Source organism: Phragmites australis, chromosome 11, assembly GCF_958298935.1.
Source record: "Phragmites australis chromosome 11, lpPhrAust1.1, whole genome shotgun sequence".
NCBI lineage: Eukaryota > Viridiplantae > Streptophyta > Magnoliopsida > Poales > Poaceae > Phragmites > Phragmites australis.
In genome coordinates, this window is record NC_084931.1 from 3093299 (window position 1) to 3106021 (window position 12723).

General features: G+C 44.5%; 2 protein-coding genes across 2 annotated transcripts; both read right to left on the reverse strand.

Moving 5' to 3' along the window:
* Nucleotides 1-748: 748 nt before the first annotated feature.
* On the reverse strand, nt 749-8385 carry LOC133884363 (transport inhibitor response 1-like protein Os05g0150500). The gene is made up of 3 exons (XM_062323739.1): nt 7652-8385; nt 2400-2892; nt 749-1919 (listed from the first exon to the last, which is right to left on the reverse strand). Exons 1-3 carry the CDS (start codon nt 8149-8151, stop codon nt 1140-1142), a joined length of 1773 nt encoding a protein of 590 aa, XP_062179723.1. The 5' UTR covers nt 8152-8385; the 3' UTR covers nt 749-1139.
* A 2547-nt stretch (nt 8386-10932) lies between these two features.
* LOC133885261 (uncharacterized) lies at nt 10933-12373 on the reverse strand. The gene is made up of 2 exons (XM_062324948.1): nt 12077-12373; nt 10933-11998 (listed from the first exon to the last, which is right to left on the reverse strand). Exons 1-2 carry the CDS (start codon nt 12346-12348, stop codon nt 10966-10968), a joined length of 1305 nt encoding a protein of 434 aa, XP_062180932.1. The 5' UTR covers nt 12349-12373; the 3' UTR covers nt 10933-10965.
* Nucleotides 12374-12723: the final 350 nt, after the last annotated feature.

The window sequence follows — 12723 nt, forward strand, 5'->3', positions numbered from 1 at the left end:
CACCGCCCACGTCACCTCCACCTCCTGAGCTGCCGCCGTCACGAACGTCACGGCCCGGCCCCGGCTCCGGCTGCCGACGCCGCTACAGTACACGAAAGTTGATTGAGCACCCATCCATCGACTACATATCGTAATTTCCGCAGCACTTGTTCTTTGGAAGCATGAAGGTTCTTCAAGGAAGACCAGCACACCGAGTGCACAACAATCTGCAGACTGCAGAGCATTTCTATTGAAGGATCCACGGACTTGCTTCTGTACTGCACCAGAGATCTCAACAGAGCTTATCCTTTGCAAGGCAGCAGATCTGATCCTTTTAGAATCAGTAGCATCAATGACAGGCTTGGGCAGAGTGGAACAAGATCTGGATAGTAAATGCATCCAGGGCAGGATGGTTCTCAGGTTCCAGCCGAGACAGGTAAAGAATTCGAGATTCAATACTAGGATCAGAAGCTAGAATGCTAATGCCTATGTTAAGCACTCAGCTTATCCATCTTATATAGGTCCATATGTAATGGCAAATATAAATTGACTTGAGAGAAGAAAAAACTTAATAGAACCCAATTGAATTGAACCCACAACAGAAGCAGAAGCACACTTTAGCTGTAAATTACCCAGCATCATAGGAAGATACCTACAATCAGATCCTTAAGGTAGACTAAAACCTAGTGAATTAGGATGAAATGAATCTGAGAAATACCGCGTGAAATGAAGAGCCGCATACAAGATTCAATTATTCCGCATCCACAAGTTGAAGCAATAACAACCCATAATTAGAGAGGGGAGGTCAAAAAGGTACAGCCTCCTGGTACAAGTGTTTCCAACAGTACAGTACAGTACACTGCGAGATTGAAATGATCCCATATATTTATACATGAAAAGAACTAAACACGCTCAGAAAACAAACCCAAGTTTTCTCAAGACGCTATCTAGTAGTTTCTGTAACTCATCAAGTCTCCTCCTACAGTTATTAACACCTGAAAAGGGCCCCGAGTCTCACTCATCCTAAACTTGCGAACAGTTCCACCGGCCTTTCTACTTCAAGGAAACAATCCATGTGATGCTAGGAAGGTGTTGAAGGTACTAATCGAGATTGAAAAGGAATGCTTCCATAGTACCTTCCCGACTAGCAGGCCGCCCCCCTAAACAATCTGGACACAGGCTGGTGTGTCAGACCTTGGACCCGCAATTGTCCGGTAGACATACAATGTCTCGACAGGGCTTTCATCTGTAAGTGAATCCAAGGGGCATGCCCGTCGAGGATCATTCATGACCTCCACGCTAAGGCGGGGCATCTTGCGTGCAAGCTGTCGGCATGCGCCCATGGTCAGTGAGCACGACGACATCCAAAGGGATCGCATTGTCTCCAGCTTGGCAGCATTTGCCAGCAAGGGCTTATCACCAAATGGGCAGTCCCTGATCTCTAGCTTCTTTAAGCTCTTGCAGCCCGAAAGGATGTAATGAAGACCCAAGTCGCTATTCCCAGCAAAGGCGATTGAGAGCATCTCAAGACGATCAGCATGTGCCCCGATGGATTTAAATACACGATCTGTGAGAAGGCCCGAGACAGATAGACGTGTAAGGCTCTTGCATGATTCCACAATGGCACTGAAACCTGCATCAAGAGGCTGGTGCGTGATGTAATCTGGAGTGTGAGGCTCAATGATGCATAGGCGGAAGCAAGTGAAGTTGGGGCGGTTCTTTGCAATGGTAATAAGGGCCTCATTGGTCATCCGTCTGCAGAAGTAGAGGACTGACTCCAACATTGGGCAACTGGCAGAGACATCAACAAGACCTCTTTCAGTCAATGAAACCTGCTCAGCTGCATCAAAAGGAGCAGAAGGGAAGACCCGCAACTCCTGCAGTTTATTGCAAGATGATGCCACAACAGCTAGACCGCGGTCCTCAATTAAATCCATCACCTGAAAAAGTTGAAGCTTTTAACATTTAGATAATCTTCAAGAATATGTATGCTGCTCTAAAAATAAACAAAAGCAGATCATCTAGTAGCATTTTGACAAGGAATTGAATCACTATAGAAAGCCTTCTATGGCATACTAATTACTGAGTTATGTCAAAACAAGGTTCATATTTCTCAGAAAAATAAACAGCAATAATTCCAAAGAGTTCATATGATGCACCCAACATACAATGTTGTGCTATGGAGCCTGAATAAAATAGTGGTGATTACTGCAATAAAATGCATATGCACAGGATCTAACACTTACAAAAACAATCAAAACAACATTTATGCGGGTAGGTTCACCTCCTAGAAATCAAGTGTTCATACCAATATGCATGTGAGAGTATTTTAAACTTCAAAGGTACATCTAAAAAGAAAAACTGATTGCAAAGTTGGTCCTCGGTTCAGTAAAAAAAAAAGGTGGACAAGAGTTGCATACCCATAGTAGTTGCAAGTTTTTGCATCTGCTGATGAATCTTATCAGCTCAGGGCCTCGCACAGTAGCGTAACTCAAATTAAGTGATGTGAGGACCTTGCATACACAATAAAATGCTGGCAGGTACTCTGGAACAGCATCCCAAGCCCCAGAAAGCCTTCTTAGGCTTTTACAACCAGCAAATGCTGCTTCAAGCTTTGCAAAGAGATCTGGATGGTACTCGGCAGAGAATCTTCCTGTTCCGAGCTCTACAATCTGAGGAGCCTTACGAAGGAGGCTAGCAAGCTTATCAAGAGGGATAGCATTGTTGAGCTTGAGGGTCTTGAGGTTGCGACATCTGGTTACTAGTCGCTCAAGTACAGTAATATTGACATCCCCCTCTAAACATGAAAAATTTAGAGTTACCAAAGAAGTGAAGGATTCTGGAAATAGACTGAGCCAATGAATAGAACAATCATCAATCTCATTCTCCTGTAGATCAAGTTCTCTTAGATTTCTGCAAGGAGAGTACACAAAAATTAGTAGTTGAAAAGATCAATTTAATTGGTGATAGTCTATTGCGAACAAAAGGGAAAATCACTAAAGTAACTACAGGTATACTCCTTCATCCAAAGTTACATTTTTTTATATAATATTTCCTTTTTCCCCTGCATGCTTACATGCACGCATTAAATAGTCTTTAGAGGTAGTTATTAGGGGCAGTCTAGTCATTTTCAATTACTTCTTGGTCTATGTGCATATCAAAATACGCCTTGTAATTTTGAACAGATGGAGTACTTGACTACTGCAAGCAAAAATCCTCAAAAGCAACTATTTACAGAAAACACATATCATTAACTAAACATTTCCCGTACATTTTTTATTTGCCAGTCCAGTTGCATAGATCTTGCGTTAAAATGGTTCATCCCACTGACTACTATTTTAAAGCGGGGCAAATGAAGCTCTGTCCCTCGTTAGCCCCTAAACTTCAACAGAACAAATTACATACATTTCAATCACATGAATACGGAACATGCTGATTTGCTTTCATTTGGTATGACTTAAAATTGCAAGAGGATAGTTCAGAACTTTATATGCTTTTTGATGCGATCTATATCAGAAGTATTCAATACATTGTGTGATGGTAAATATTCCACTTTTTTCCATCATATTATAGTTATGCAAAATCATTGCTGAATGTCATGTCTAACCCATCAGGGGTGTTACCGTAGCGTCTCGTCTACTGCACCACATGCTACTGTATCTTTTGTTGGTGGCTTGATGCCAAATTAGATTAGTTATAGATAAGATCTATTAGTACTGTAACATTTGTTAGTGGCTTGGATATCAAGTTAGAATAGTTAGAGATAAGATCTATTAATAAGTCTTAGAGATAAGATTAGTTAGTCTAGATTCTTAGGACCGGCTCCTATATAAAGGAGGGCACAACATCCATTGTAATCAAGCAAGAGAAGAATTAATCTAAGTCTCCCTCAATATTCTAAGTCTCTCATCTATAGTTTAATCCCTCCCCTAGCTACCGACGCCGCCCAGCTATCCTCCCGGTGGATGTTTATCCCCTTATTATCTTAGGATCATAACATCTGGTATAGAGACAGCTGATCCCAACCCATGGCTTCAGATGCGCTCTCATCTCCATCACTGCCACCGTTGGTTTCTCCATCGCCATCCCTATGGGTGATACCACCGGAGCCACCAATGGCACTGCCTACCACAAGACTCTAAAGTTGATGCTACAACCGTTCGTCAACATGGGGATTTCAAGGGCTGCAACAATGGCCGCCACCCTGCAACTTGAGGATGACCTGCTGCAAAAAGAGTGAAATGGTATGTTCAGACCACTATGGCCGTTACTGTAGCACCGCGTCTACTGTGGCATTCGTTAGTGGCTTGAATACTAGGTTAGATTATTTAGATAAGATCTATTAGTTATTGTAGTGTGCGGGTTACTGTAACACTTGTTAGTGGCTTGGATATCAAGTTAGATGTTATCGTCATAGGATCATAAGGGGATGCTACTAAGGGAGGGATTAAACTATAGATTGAGAAAACTTAGAATATTAGGGGCGACTCAGATTAATTCTTCTCTTGCTTGATTACAAGGATGTGCTGGCTGTCCCTTTATATAAAGAGGGGAAATTACAATCCTAATTCGATTCCAAGTCCTAACTTATCTCCTACCAAACTTATCTCTAAGCAGTCCTAATTCAATCCGACTCTAACTTATCTTTAAACAAATCAATTCGAATCCTAACATACCAATAGATATACTAACTAATCTATCATAACCTCCCTAATCGTGTGCTACAGTGCTGCAGTTATTGTGGACATGACAATTACAGAATCACAGAAAGAATATAAACCAATGAAAAAAAAGGCACATTGGGGACTAAAAGTCTAAAATCAACAAAGCTGAAGAACTCCAGCAGCCCAAATCAACAAAGTCGCAGTTCGGGGATCAGAATTAACATTTTCCCCAAGCTCAGGAAGACTACCGCATTGGTCTAAAGGGAAACAATCTGGACAAAGATAGCTTTCACTGAAACTTGCCAATATTCAACCACCCAAAAGGCATGAAGAAGGGCAACATGTAAAACACACTTTCTGTTAATGCGAACAACTTTTCTACTATAAAGCCAAAAAAGGAGATAGCAACAACTAGTGATTGTAGATTGCATATACACGGCGCATTGCTTTCCTAACATATCATGCAGATGCCTAGGATAAACTAGAAACATTAAAGTTGTTAATTCCATTAGTTTAGATTACACTCGTGTAGAAATAATATCTAGTATCTTGTCAACATGGAAGCATCCAGAAGCAGGTGCATCAAATTAGCAAACTGAGGTGCTTTCCAGGAACAACTAGTATAAAGCAGTAGGTTTAGTTTGCAAAAAGAGCATCATCCACTTCCATTCTTACAGAAATTTAGACATCTCTGAGAACAATCAACAGATGTAAACCACCCACATCAACAGCAAAGGTAAAAATTTCACAAGACAAGGAAACCAAAAATGACTGACATGGAAAAGGCCAAAGTGCCTAATAGTGTTATCTTTAGACAATAACACCAAGCTTTTAATCAGCACGTGGCACTGAACACAGTAACTTAAACACCTAACCTGAGGTCTTCATGAATTTCAGGAGGCACTCCACGAATTTAGGTTAGAAAATGAAGGTTATCATTTTTGTTGGCCCAAACAGACCTTGCTTAGATCTCAATGGTTTGTACACAACCTAGACTCCCACGCTCATTAGACAACTACTTTGAAACCACAATGTGAGTAAATGATACAAGTAAAAACCAAACTAGCAAAGTCTGATTCATTGATGTTAACTAGCAGCTACATCATTTCATTTCAATTCAAACGATTAAATATATGCACACCCCAATTTTCAAGGTAAACCTTTTGGGGGTTACACTATAACCCTTGCAGCACAAGAGAGAAGGTGGCCAAAGCCAACTCAAAACTAGGTCAAGAAATCACTGTGTGTAATAAAAAAAAAAACAAACAAGTATGTATACCACTTTGTTTCTAGTCACAACAATCTGTGTCATACATATGTAATTATGTCAAAATCTCTTCTGCGTTCACACAAGGCACCGGTATATCAGAAATCCAATGAAAGCTCACCACTAGTTTCATCAGAGCTCAAGTGCTTTGCATCACTAAAAAAAGATACAAATGATATTGCCTTGGCACATTAAAATAACACTCGACCCAAGGGGGGAGACATCCGAAGGCATTGCATTAAGGTCGAGAAAAGGCCCTGAAAGCCAGCTACAACCTGCACGCTATCGCTGAGCGACCGCGCCACAACCACGGGGAACACACAGCAAGGGGCCTTTTTTTTGCAAGAACCAAGGTTCGAGCCCTGGTTTGTAGCCTCACACCTGGAGGTCTTACCACCATGCTATTCGCACGTTCTCGCCTTGCACATTAAGGATCAAACTAATAAAAGGATCAGCATCCTAGGTGTCAGATTCTTCAAGTTCCTTTTCTGAAAGGTAGGGCTCTAGAAAGATTGTACTACTAAAGTAATTCTTTACCGAGACAGATACAACAAGTTCTTCCTAAGTAATTTTACTTGTGTGTAATTGAAACTCAACAATCACACTAATAAAGTAAAGAAAATTTGCTTCTTTATATCAAACATTGTAAGTATAGGATTAAATACGACATTGTCCCACCTAAAGCAAGATAGCAGCTCTCAGAATCTTGAGCAACAAAGAGGGGGGGGGGGAGCACAAATGGGAATCTTAATGTCAAAAGCGTGCTAAAAGACCAGACCATTTGAATCTAGAAGCTCATATCGAGACGGGAAAACACTTGAATCTCGAGCATAAATGAAAAGCAAAACAGTTCAAGTCAGATCTAGCATCTCATGAGGTGAGGGGAAAATACAATTCCATAAGTAAAGGTGCGTCCAATTAGTTCTAAACTTCTAATCTTGAAACGATCCTATCATTTTGGTGGAAAGATAAAGGGAGGTATCAATCATCGCCAAGCAGATAGAAATGTTTGTTCTGCCAATCCACAGATCCGTGCAAGAAAGCAAGAAAGATCACACCTCCACAGACCAACCACTCAAAATCACACAGAATCCGGAGTCAAAGCTTCCCAGGAACAAAATAAAAGCTTGCTGAGGAATCATAGCTTGGAAAGGTCAAACTTTTGAAGGTGGCATGAGCACCAATTTGTATCAAAGCAAACTGGAAAAAAAATCTTTCGTTCTTCCAGTACAAATCAATTATTTGACACTAACAAGCATCCGAAATAGCACACTAGTCTTCGCCTTGGGACAAACCCTAAAACAACTCCAGATCACACTAGAACAAATCGAAGGTTTGCCTTTTCAGAGTAAACACCAAGAATAGATCAAATCTTAACGGGAGCCTAGCTCTATTCACAAATACTACTCGATGAAGCACAAAAAAGCTCAGGTGTTCAGGTAAAAAAGAAGCACAGATGTTTAGCTCGAAATCATCAAAGTCAGTTCCTCTTTAAGAAGGCCTAATTCATATCATTTCCTCCAAACCAAGAACTACCATAGATCACACACAAAAACGCAATAAGAAGGCAAATGACACCAAGAAATCTCGCAACTTCAGCTAAATGGGAAAAAGAAGACCTTTTCGTCATAGCTTCCGAAGAGCAACTCCCAAAAAGCTTAAATCTTTACGCGAAGGAAACCAAGAACAAGGCAAAGCTCCCATTTTTAGCTCAAATCTGGACCCAGAGGCGGCGCCTCACCTGCAGCCGGCGGCAATGGCGGCGAGCCCGGCGGTGCTGAAGCCCTCGCAGGAGACGAGGCGCAGCACCTGGAAGTTCCTGAAGGAGGCCGCGATCATCTCGAGGCACTCGTCGGTGACGACCATGCGCTTGAAGCTGAGCTCCTCGAGCAGCGACCACCCGGCGGCGGCGGCGGCGACCCAGGGCGCGGCCGCGGCGCCCCACGCGGGCGGCACGAGGCCGAAGTCCGCGAAGTGTGGCTTGCCCTTGACCTCCGCGGCCCGGACGGCCGGGAACCGCTCGACCGCGTCGCGCGGGGCTGCGGCGTAGCAGTTGGCGACGACGAGGCGTCGGCGGGAGCGGCGCTCGGCACGGAGCCAGGAACGGCAGGCGCCCGCGGCGGCGCCGCGGTCCGAGGCCGCAGGGAGGAAGGAGAAGGCGTGCTCCCAGACCTCGTCCGGGAGCGCGTGCCACGGCGGCGCAGCGGCGGCGGGGGCCGCGCGCGAGCCGCCGCGGCCCATGGGGGCGGCGGGGGCCGTTGGATCGGGCTACCCGGCGGCTGGGATGGGCCGGGGGAAGAGCGCTGGGGGTGGCGGCGGTAGGGCTCTCACGCGGGAGAGCATCTGGCTGCTGGAGCTGGAATGGGGAGCTAGCTGCAGCACTGGGGAGGCAGCACTTGCGAGAGAGGCTCCTGCCTGTGGTCTTCCCTCCTGCCCTCTCTCCCCACTTCTCTTCATCAGTCTCTCTCCTTCTTTTGTTTTTATTTTATTTTATTCCTTTACAGTTTTTTTCCCAAATCCCTAATCCCTATGATAGCGTTTGGCTCCTGGGTTTTGACTAATGGGAATGAAAAATGAGGAGGGGAGGTTGTCTATTCTCATGTTTGGTTAAGGGGAATGGAAAATGTAGAGGATTTGAGAATGGGATAAGAGCAACTCCAGCAGATTCCCTATCCCCTTCCCTATAGCTAAAAATAAGAAATATAGCAAAAAAAATTACCTCCAGCAGATTCCCCATCCCCTTCCCTATCCTATCTCCTTCCCTATCCTCCTCCTCCCGTTCCCCAAAGATAGCATACCATCCTCGTTCCCTATCATGCGTCCTGGAGCTCGGCGGGCGTCCTCGAGCGAGCGGGCGGGCAGGAAGCTCGGCGTCCTCGATCTCCCGCGTATTGGCTGCCTCCCCCATCAGCAGCGCACGGTGGCAGGACACGGCGAGCGGCTTGGAGGAGGAACTGCTCGGTAGGCGGGGCGGCTCGGCGGGCAAGCAGGAAGCTCGGCGTGCAGGCAGCTGCTCGGCGGGCGGGGCAGGAAGCTCGGCGTGCAGGCAGCGGCTCGGCGGGCGGGGCAGGAAGCTCGGCGAGCAGGCGGGCAGCGGCTCGGCGTGCAGGCAGCGGCTCGGCGGGTGAGCAGAGGTCGGCGTGCAGGCAGCGGCTCGGCGGGCGGGCAGAGCTCGGCGGGGCGGCAGCGGCTCGGCGGGCGGGGCAGGAAGCTCGGCGAGCAGGCGGGCAGCGGCTCTGCGTGCAGGCAGTGGCTCGGCGGGCGAGCAGAGGTCGGCGTGCAGGCAGCGGCTCGGCGGGCGGGCAGAGCTTGGCGTGCAGGCAGCGGTTCGGTGGGCGGGCAGGAAGCTCGGCGAGCAGGCGGGCAGCAGCTTGGCAGGCGGGCAGGAAGCTCGGCGAGAGCCATTTTACAGGGACGGGGAGATCCAAAAGCTCCCTGCTGCTGGTTCTTGCTTTGTTGCAATTGGAGCAACAGGGAGGGGAGGAAGGTGGTAGCCATCAAGGTGGTGGCATTCGCTTTTAATTTCCTTCGATCTTTGAAGCAAGCTCTCTTGATCTAGGTACTATCTGTTGCTCTGTAAGACTATGATTGAGCCCGTGCAGTTCGTCCCTAATTTGACACTAGAATTCTTCAATTGTTGAATGCAGTAAATTGGTAGTTTGTGAAGAATGGAAAATAGGGAGGACTATTTTGTGAACTTGATGAATGAGAGCAACAATGTTGATGACTTTGAACTGTGTAGTCCAATTGGGGAGCAAGAGTTCCCGATTGAACATGTATCTCCCCCTGTTAGAAAGAGTCAAAAAAGATCAGCCAATTACAGTGAGAAGGAAGATGAGGCGTTGGTGTTGGCATGGCAAAATATTAGTCTAGATGCAGTCCATGGCAACGAGCAATCTCGTGCAACTTATTGGAAGAGAATTCATGCTTACTTCAATGAGCACAAAGAGTGTGAGTCTGATCGTAATGTAAGTTCTCTCACCCATCGCTGGTCTACCATTCAAGAGTGTGTTAATAAATTTGTTGGATGCTATGAGCAAATTGACCGTAGGAGACAAAGCGGGGTGACATTGCAAGATAAGGTTAGTCAATACCTCTGTATTTTGCTTGTAAATGTTTATGTTCGGTAAATTTATATGTGGCAATATGTTTAACAAAATTTATTCACTTGTACAGATTGTGCAGGCATGTGCTTTGTACAAAGAAAAAGACAAGCAACATAGGTCCTTCCAAATGTTGCATTGTTGGAATTTATTGAAGCACAATGAAAAGTGGATTAGTAGGGCAGTTGAGATGAATGCAAAGAAACAAAAGACAACTGCCAAGTCATCTCCTAGTACATCTTCTCCTAGTACCAACTCAAATAGTTGCGAAGGCCATCATGATGCACTAGATCTTGAGAATGAGACTGTGACTATGAGAAGACCAACTGGCAGGAAAGCGGAGAAAGAAAAATTACGGCGAGGTGGTGATAACTTGTACAAGGAAGCTCTAGATAATTTGTGGGCAAAGAAGGAAGAGGCAGAGGCCGTGAAAGAGAAGAAAAAAGAAGAGCGCTATGAACGAGCATATGCGCTAGAACAAGAGAGGTTGGCAATTGAGGGGAGAGCCTATGAACTTGATAAAGAGAAGGTTGCAATTGAGGCAAAAAAACTTGAGGTAAAAAGCCAAGCGATAGAACTGAAGAGAATTAAGGAGGAAGAGAGAATTATGTTTATAGATCTTAGTGGCATGAGTGAGGCACAAAAACAATACTACATGAGCCTGCAGAATGAGATCCTGACTCGACGAGCCCGTACCTCTAGTTGAGTAGTTGTTGTAATGTAATATTTTGCAAACTATTATGTTTAGCACTTATCTACTAGCTTCTGTGAAAGTGGCAAGAACACTTGTTGTAATGTTTGTTATATTTTACGAACTATTATGTGTGGCACTCATATGTTAGCTTTTCTGAAATCAACAGAAACGATCATATTAGGGATAGTTCATGTTATTACATATGCGGCATACAAGATCAATAAAATTACTAAAATAGTCCAACACAACTGCAATAAACTACATCCCACCATGACGTTGCCACAAGTGCTCGACTAAATCATCTTGTAGCTGACAGTGAGTCTGCTTGTTTCCAATACTATGATGAATTTGAATAAACTCTTCCAGTTCGGGAGTAGGAGCATGGGAGGGCCTGACAGTGTCTCCCATAGCTTCATACTGGAAGTCTTCAGCATCATCTCGTTCATCTTCAATTATCATATTGTGCATGATGACACAAGCGGTCATGATTTTCCACAGTGTGTCCTTATCCCAAAACCTAGCTGGTCCACGAACAATGGCGAAACGAGATTGGAGAACTCCAAAGGCTCGTTCAACATCCTTTCTAGCTGCCTCTTGAGCTTGTGCGAACAATTTTTGCTTGTTTCCTCGTGGAGATTGTACTGTCTTCACTAATGTGGCCCATTGCGGATATATGCCATCTGCAAGATAATACCCCATTGTATAATTATGGCCATTGATGGTATAATTTACTTGTGGAGCTTCCCCTTCAGCAAGTCTGGCAAAGACTGGGGAACGTTGAAGAACATTTATATCATTGTGAGACCCTGGTAAACCAAAGAAAGCATGCCAAATCCAAAGATCGTGTGAAGCAACTGCTTCCAGAATGATTGTGGGCTCATGCACATGGCCACTGTACTGACCGTGCCATGCCGCGGGACAATTTTTCCATTTCCAATGCATGCAATCTATGGATCCTAGCATTCCTGGAAAACCATTTGCCTCTCCAATTGCAAGTAACCTAGCAGTATCATTCTCATTTGGTTGTCTCAAATATTCATCTCCAAAAACTTCAACAATAGCTTTCACAAACCTTCTGAGACTCTCTATGACAGTGCTTTCTCCAATGCGAAGATAATCATCAGTAGCATCCGCTGGTACTCCATAAGCTATCATTCTAAATGCTGCGGTAATCTTCTGTATAGAAGATAGTCCAAGATGTCCAGCAGCATTTCGTTTCTGAACAAAATAGCCATCATGGGCTTCTACAACATTCACTATGCGCAAAAATAAAGAACGCGACATCCTAAACCTGCGCGGAAAAGAAAATTGATTTATAAACAACAGATCATCAACAAAGGTGAATAAAACATATGACCTAATTGTAAACCTGCGCCTGAAGACAGTTGGACCATAGGTAGGAGCATCTGAAAAGTAGTCATTGTGTAGTCTCGAATGCCCTGCTTCCCTGTTGCGATGAACTTCTTGACGGCCAGGCACAGAACCGCCATGGCGTGGGGCATTCAAAAGCTTATATTGATTGTGTGCTATGTGTGCGGTAGCAATAATGAGCTCGTCGTCATCATCAGACGACGACGACTCCAATGCCTGTTGCATGAGGAAACTACTACGACTCATTATGGTGTGGTGGAAGAGAGGCATCAAGAACAGGCAATATATAGAAGTTCAAAATATAGCTGTTGGAAAAGGAGCCGTTTGAAAGGAGCCGTTGGAAATGTAGCCGTTGGACAAATAGTCGTTTGAATTATAATCTTTTGAATTTTTGCCGTTTGATTTATAGCCGTTTGAATTTTTACGGTTTGAATTATAACTGTTGGATACAAATGAAATAGAGAATTCTGAGATATAGGGAATGAGTTTTAGGGAAGCTGCTGGAGATTGAAGAGATATAGGTCTGGAATCTTTTTGAGACATTCCCTATATAAGAGATATAGGGAATAAGATTCAGGAAAGCTGCTGGAGTTGCTCTAAGAGGACTTTATTTTCTACTGGTCTAGCTTATATAAGAGGGAGTAG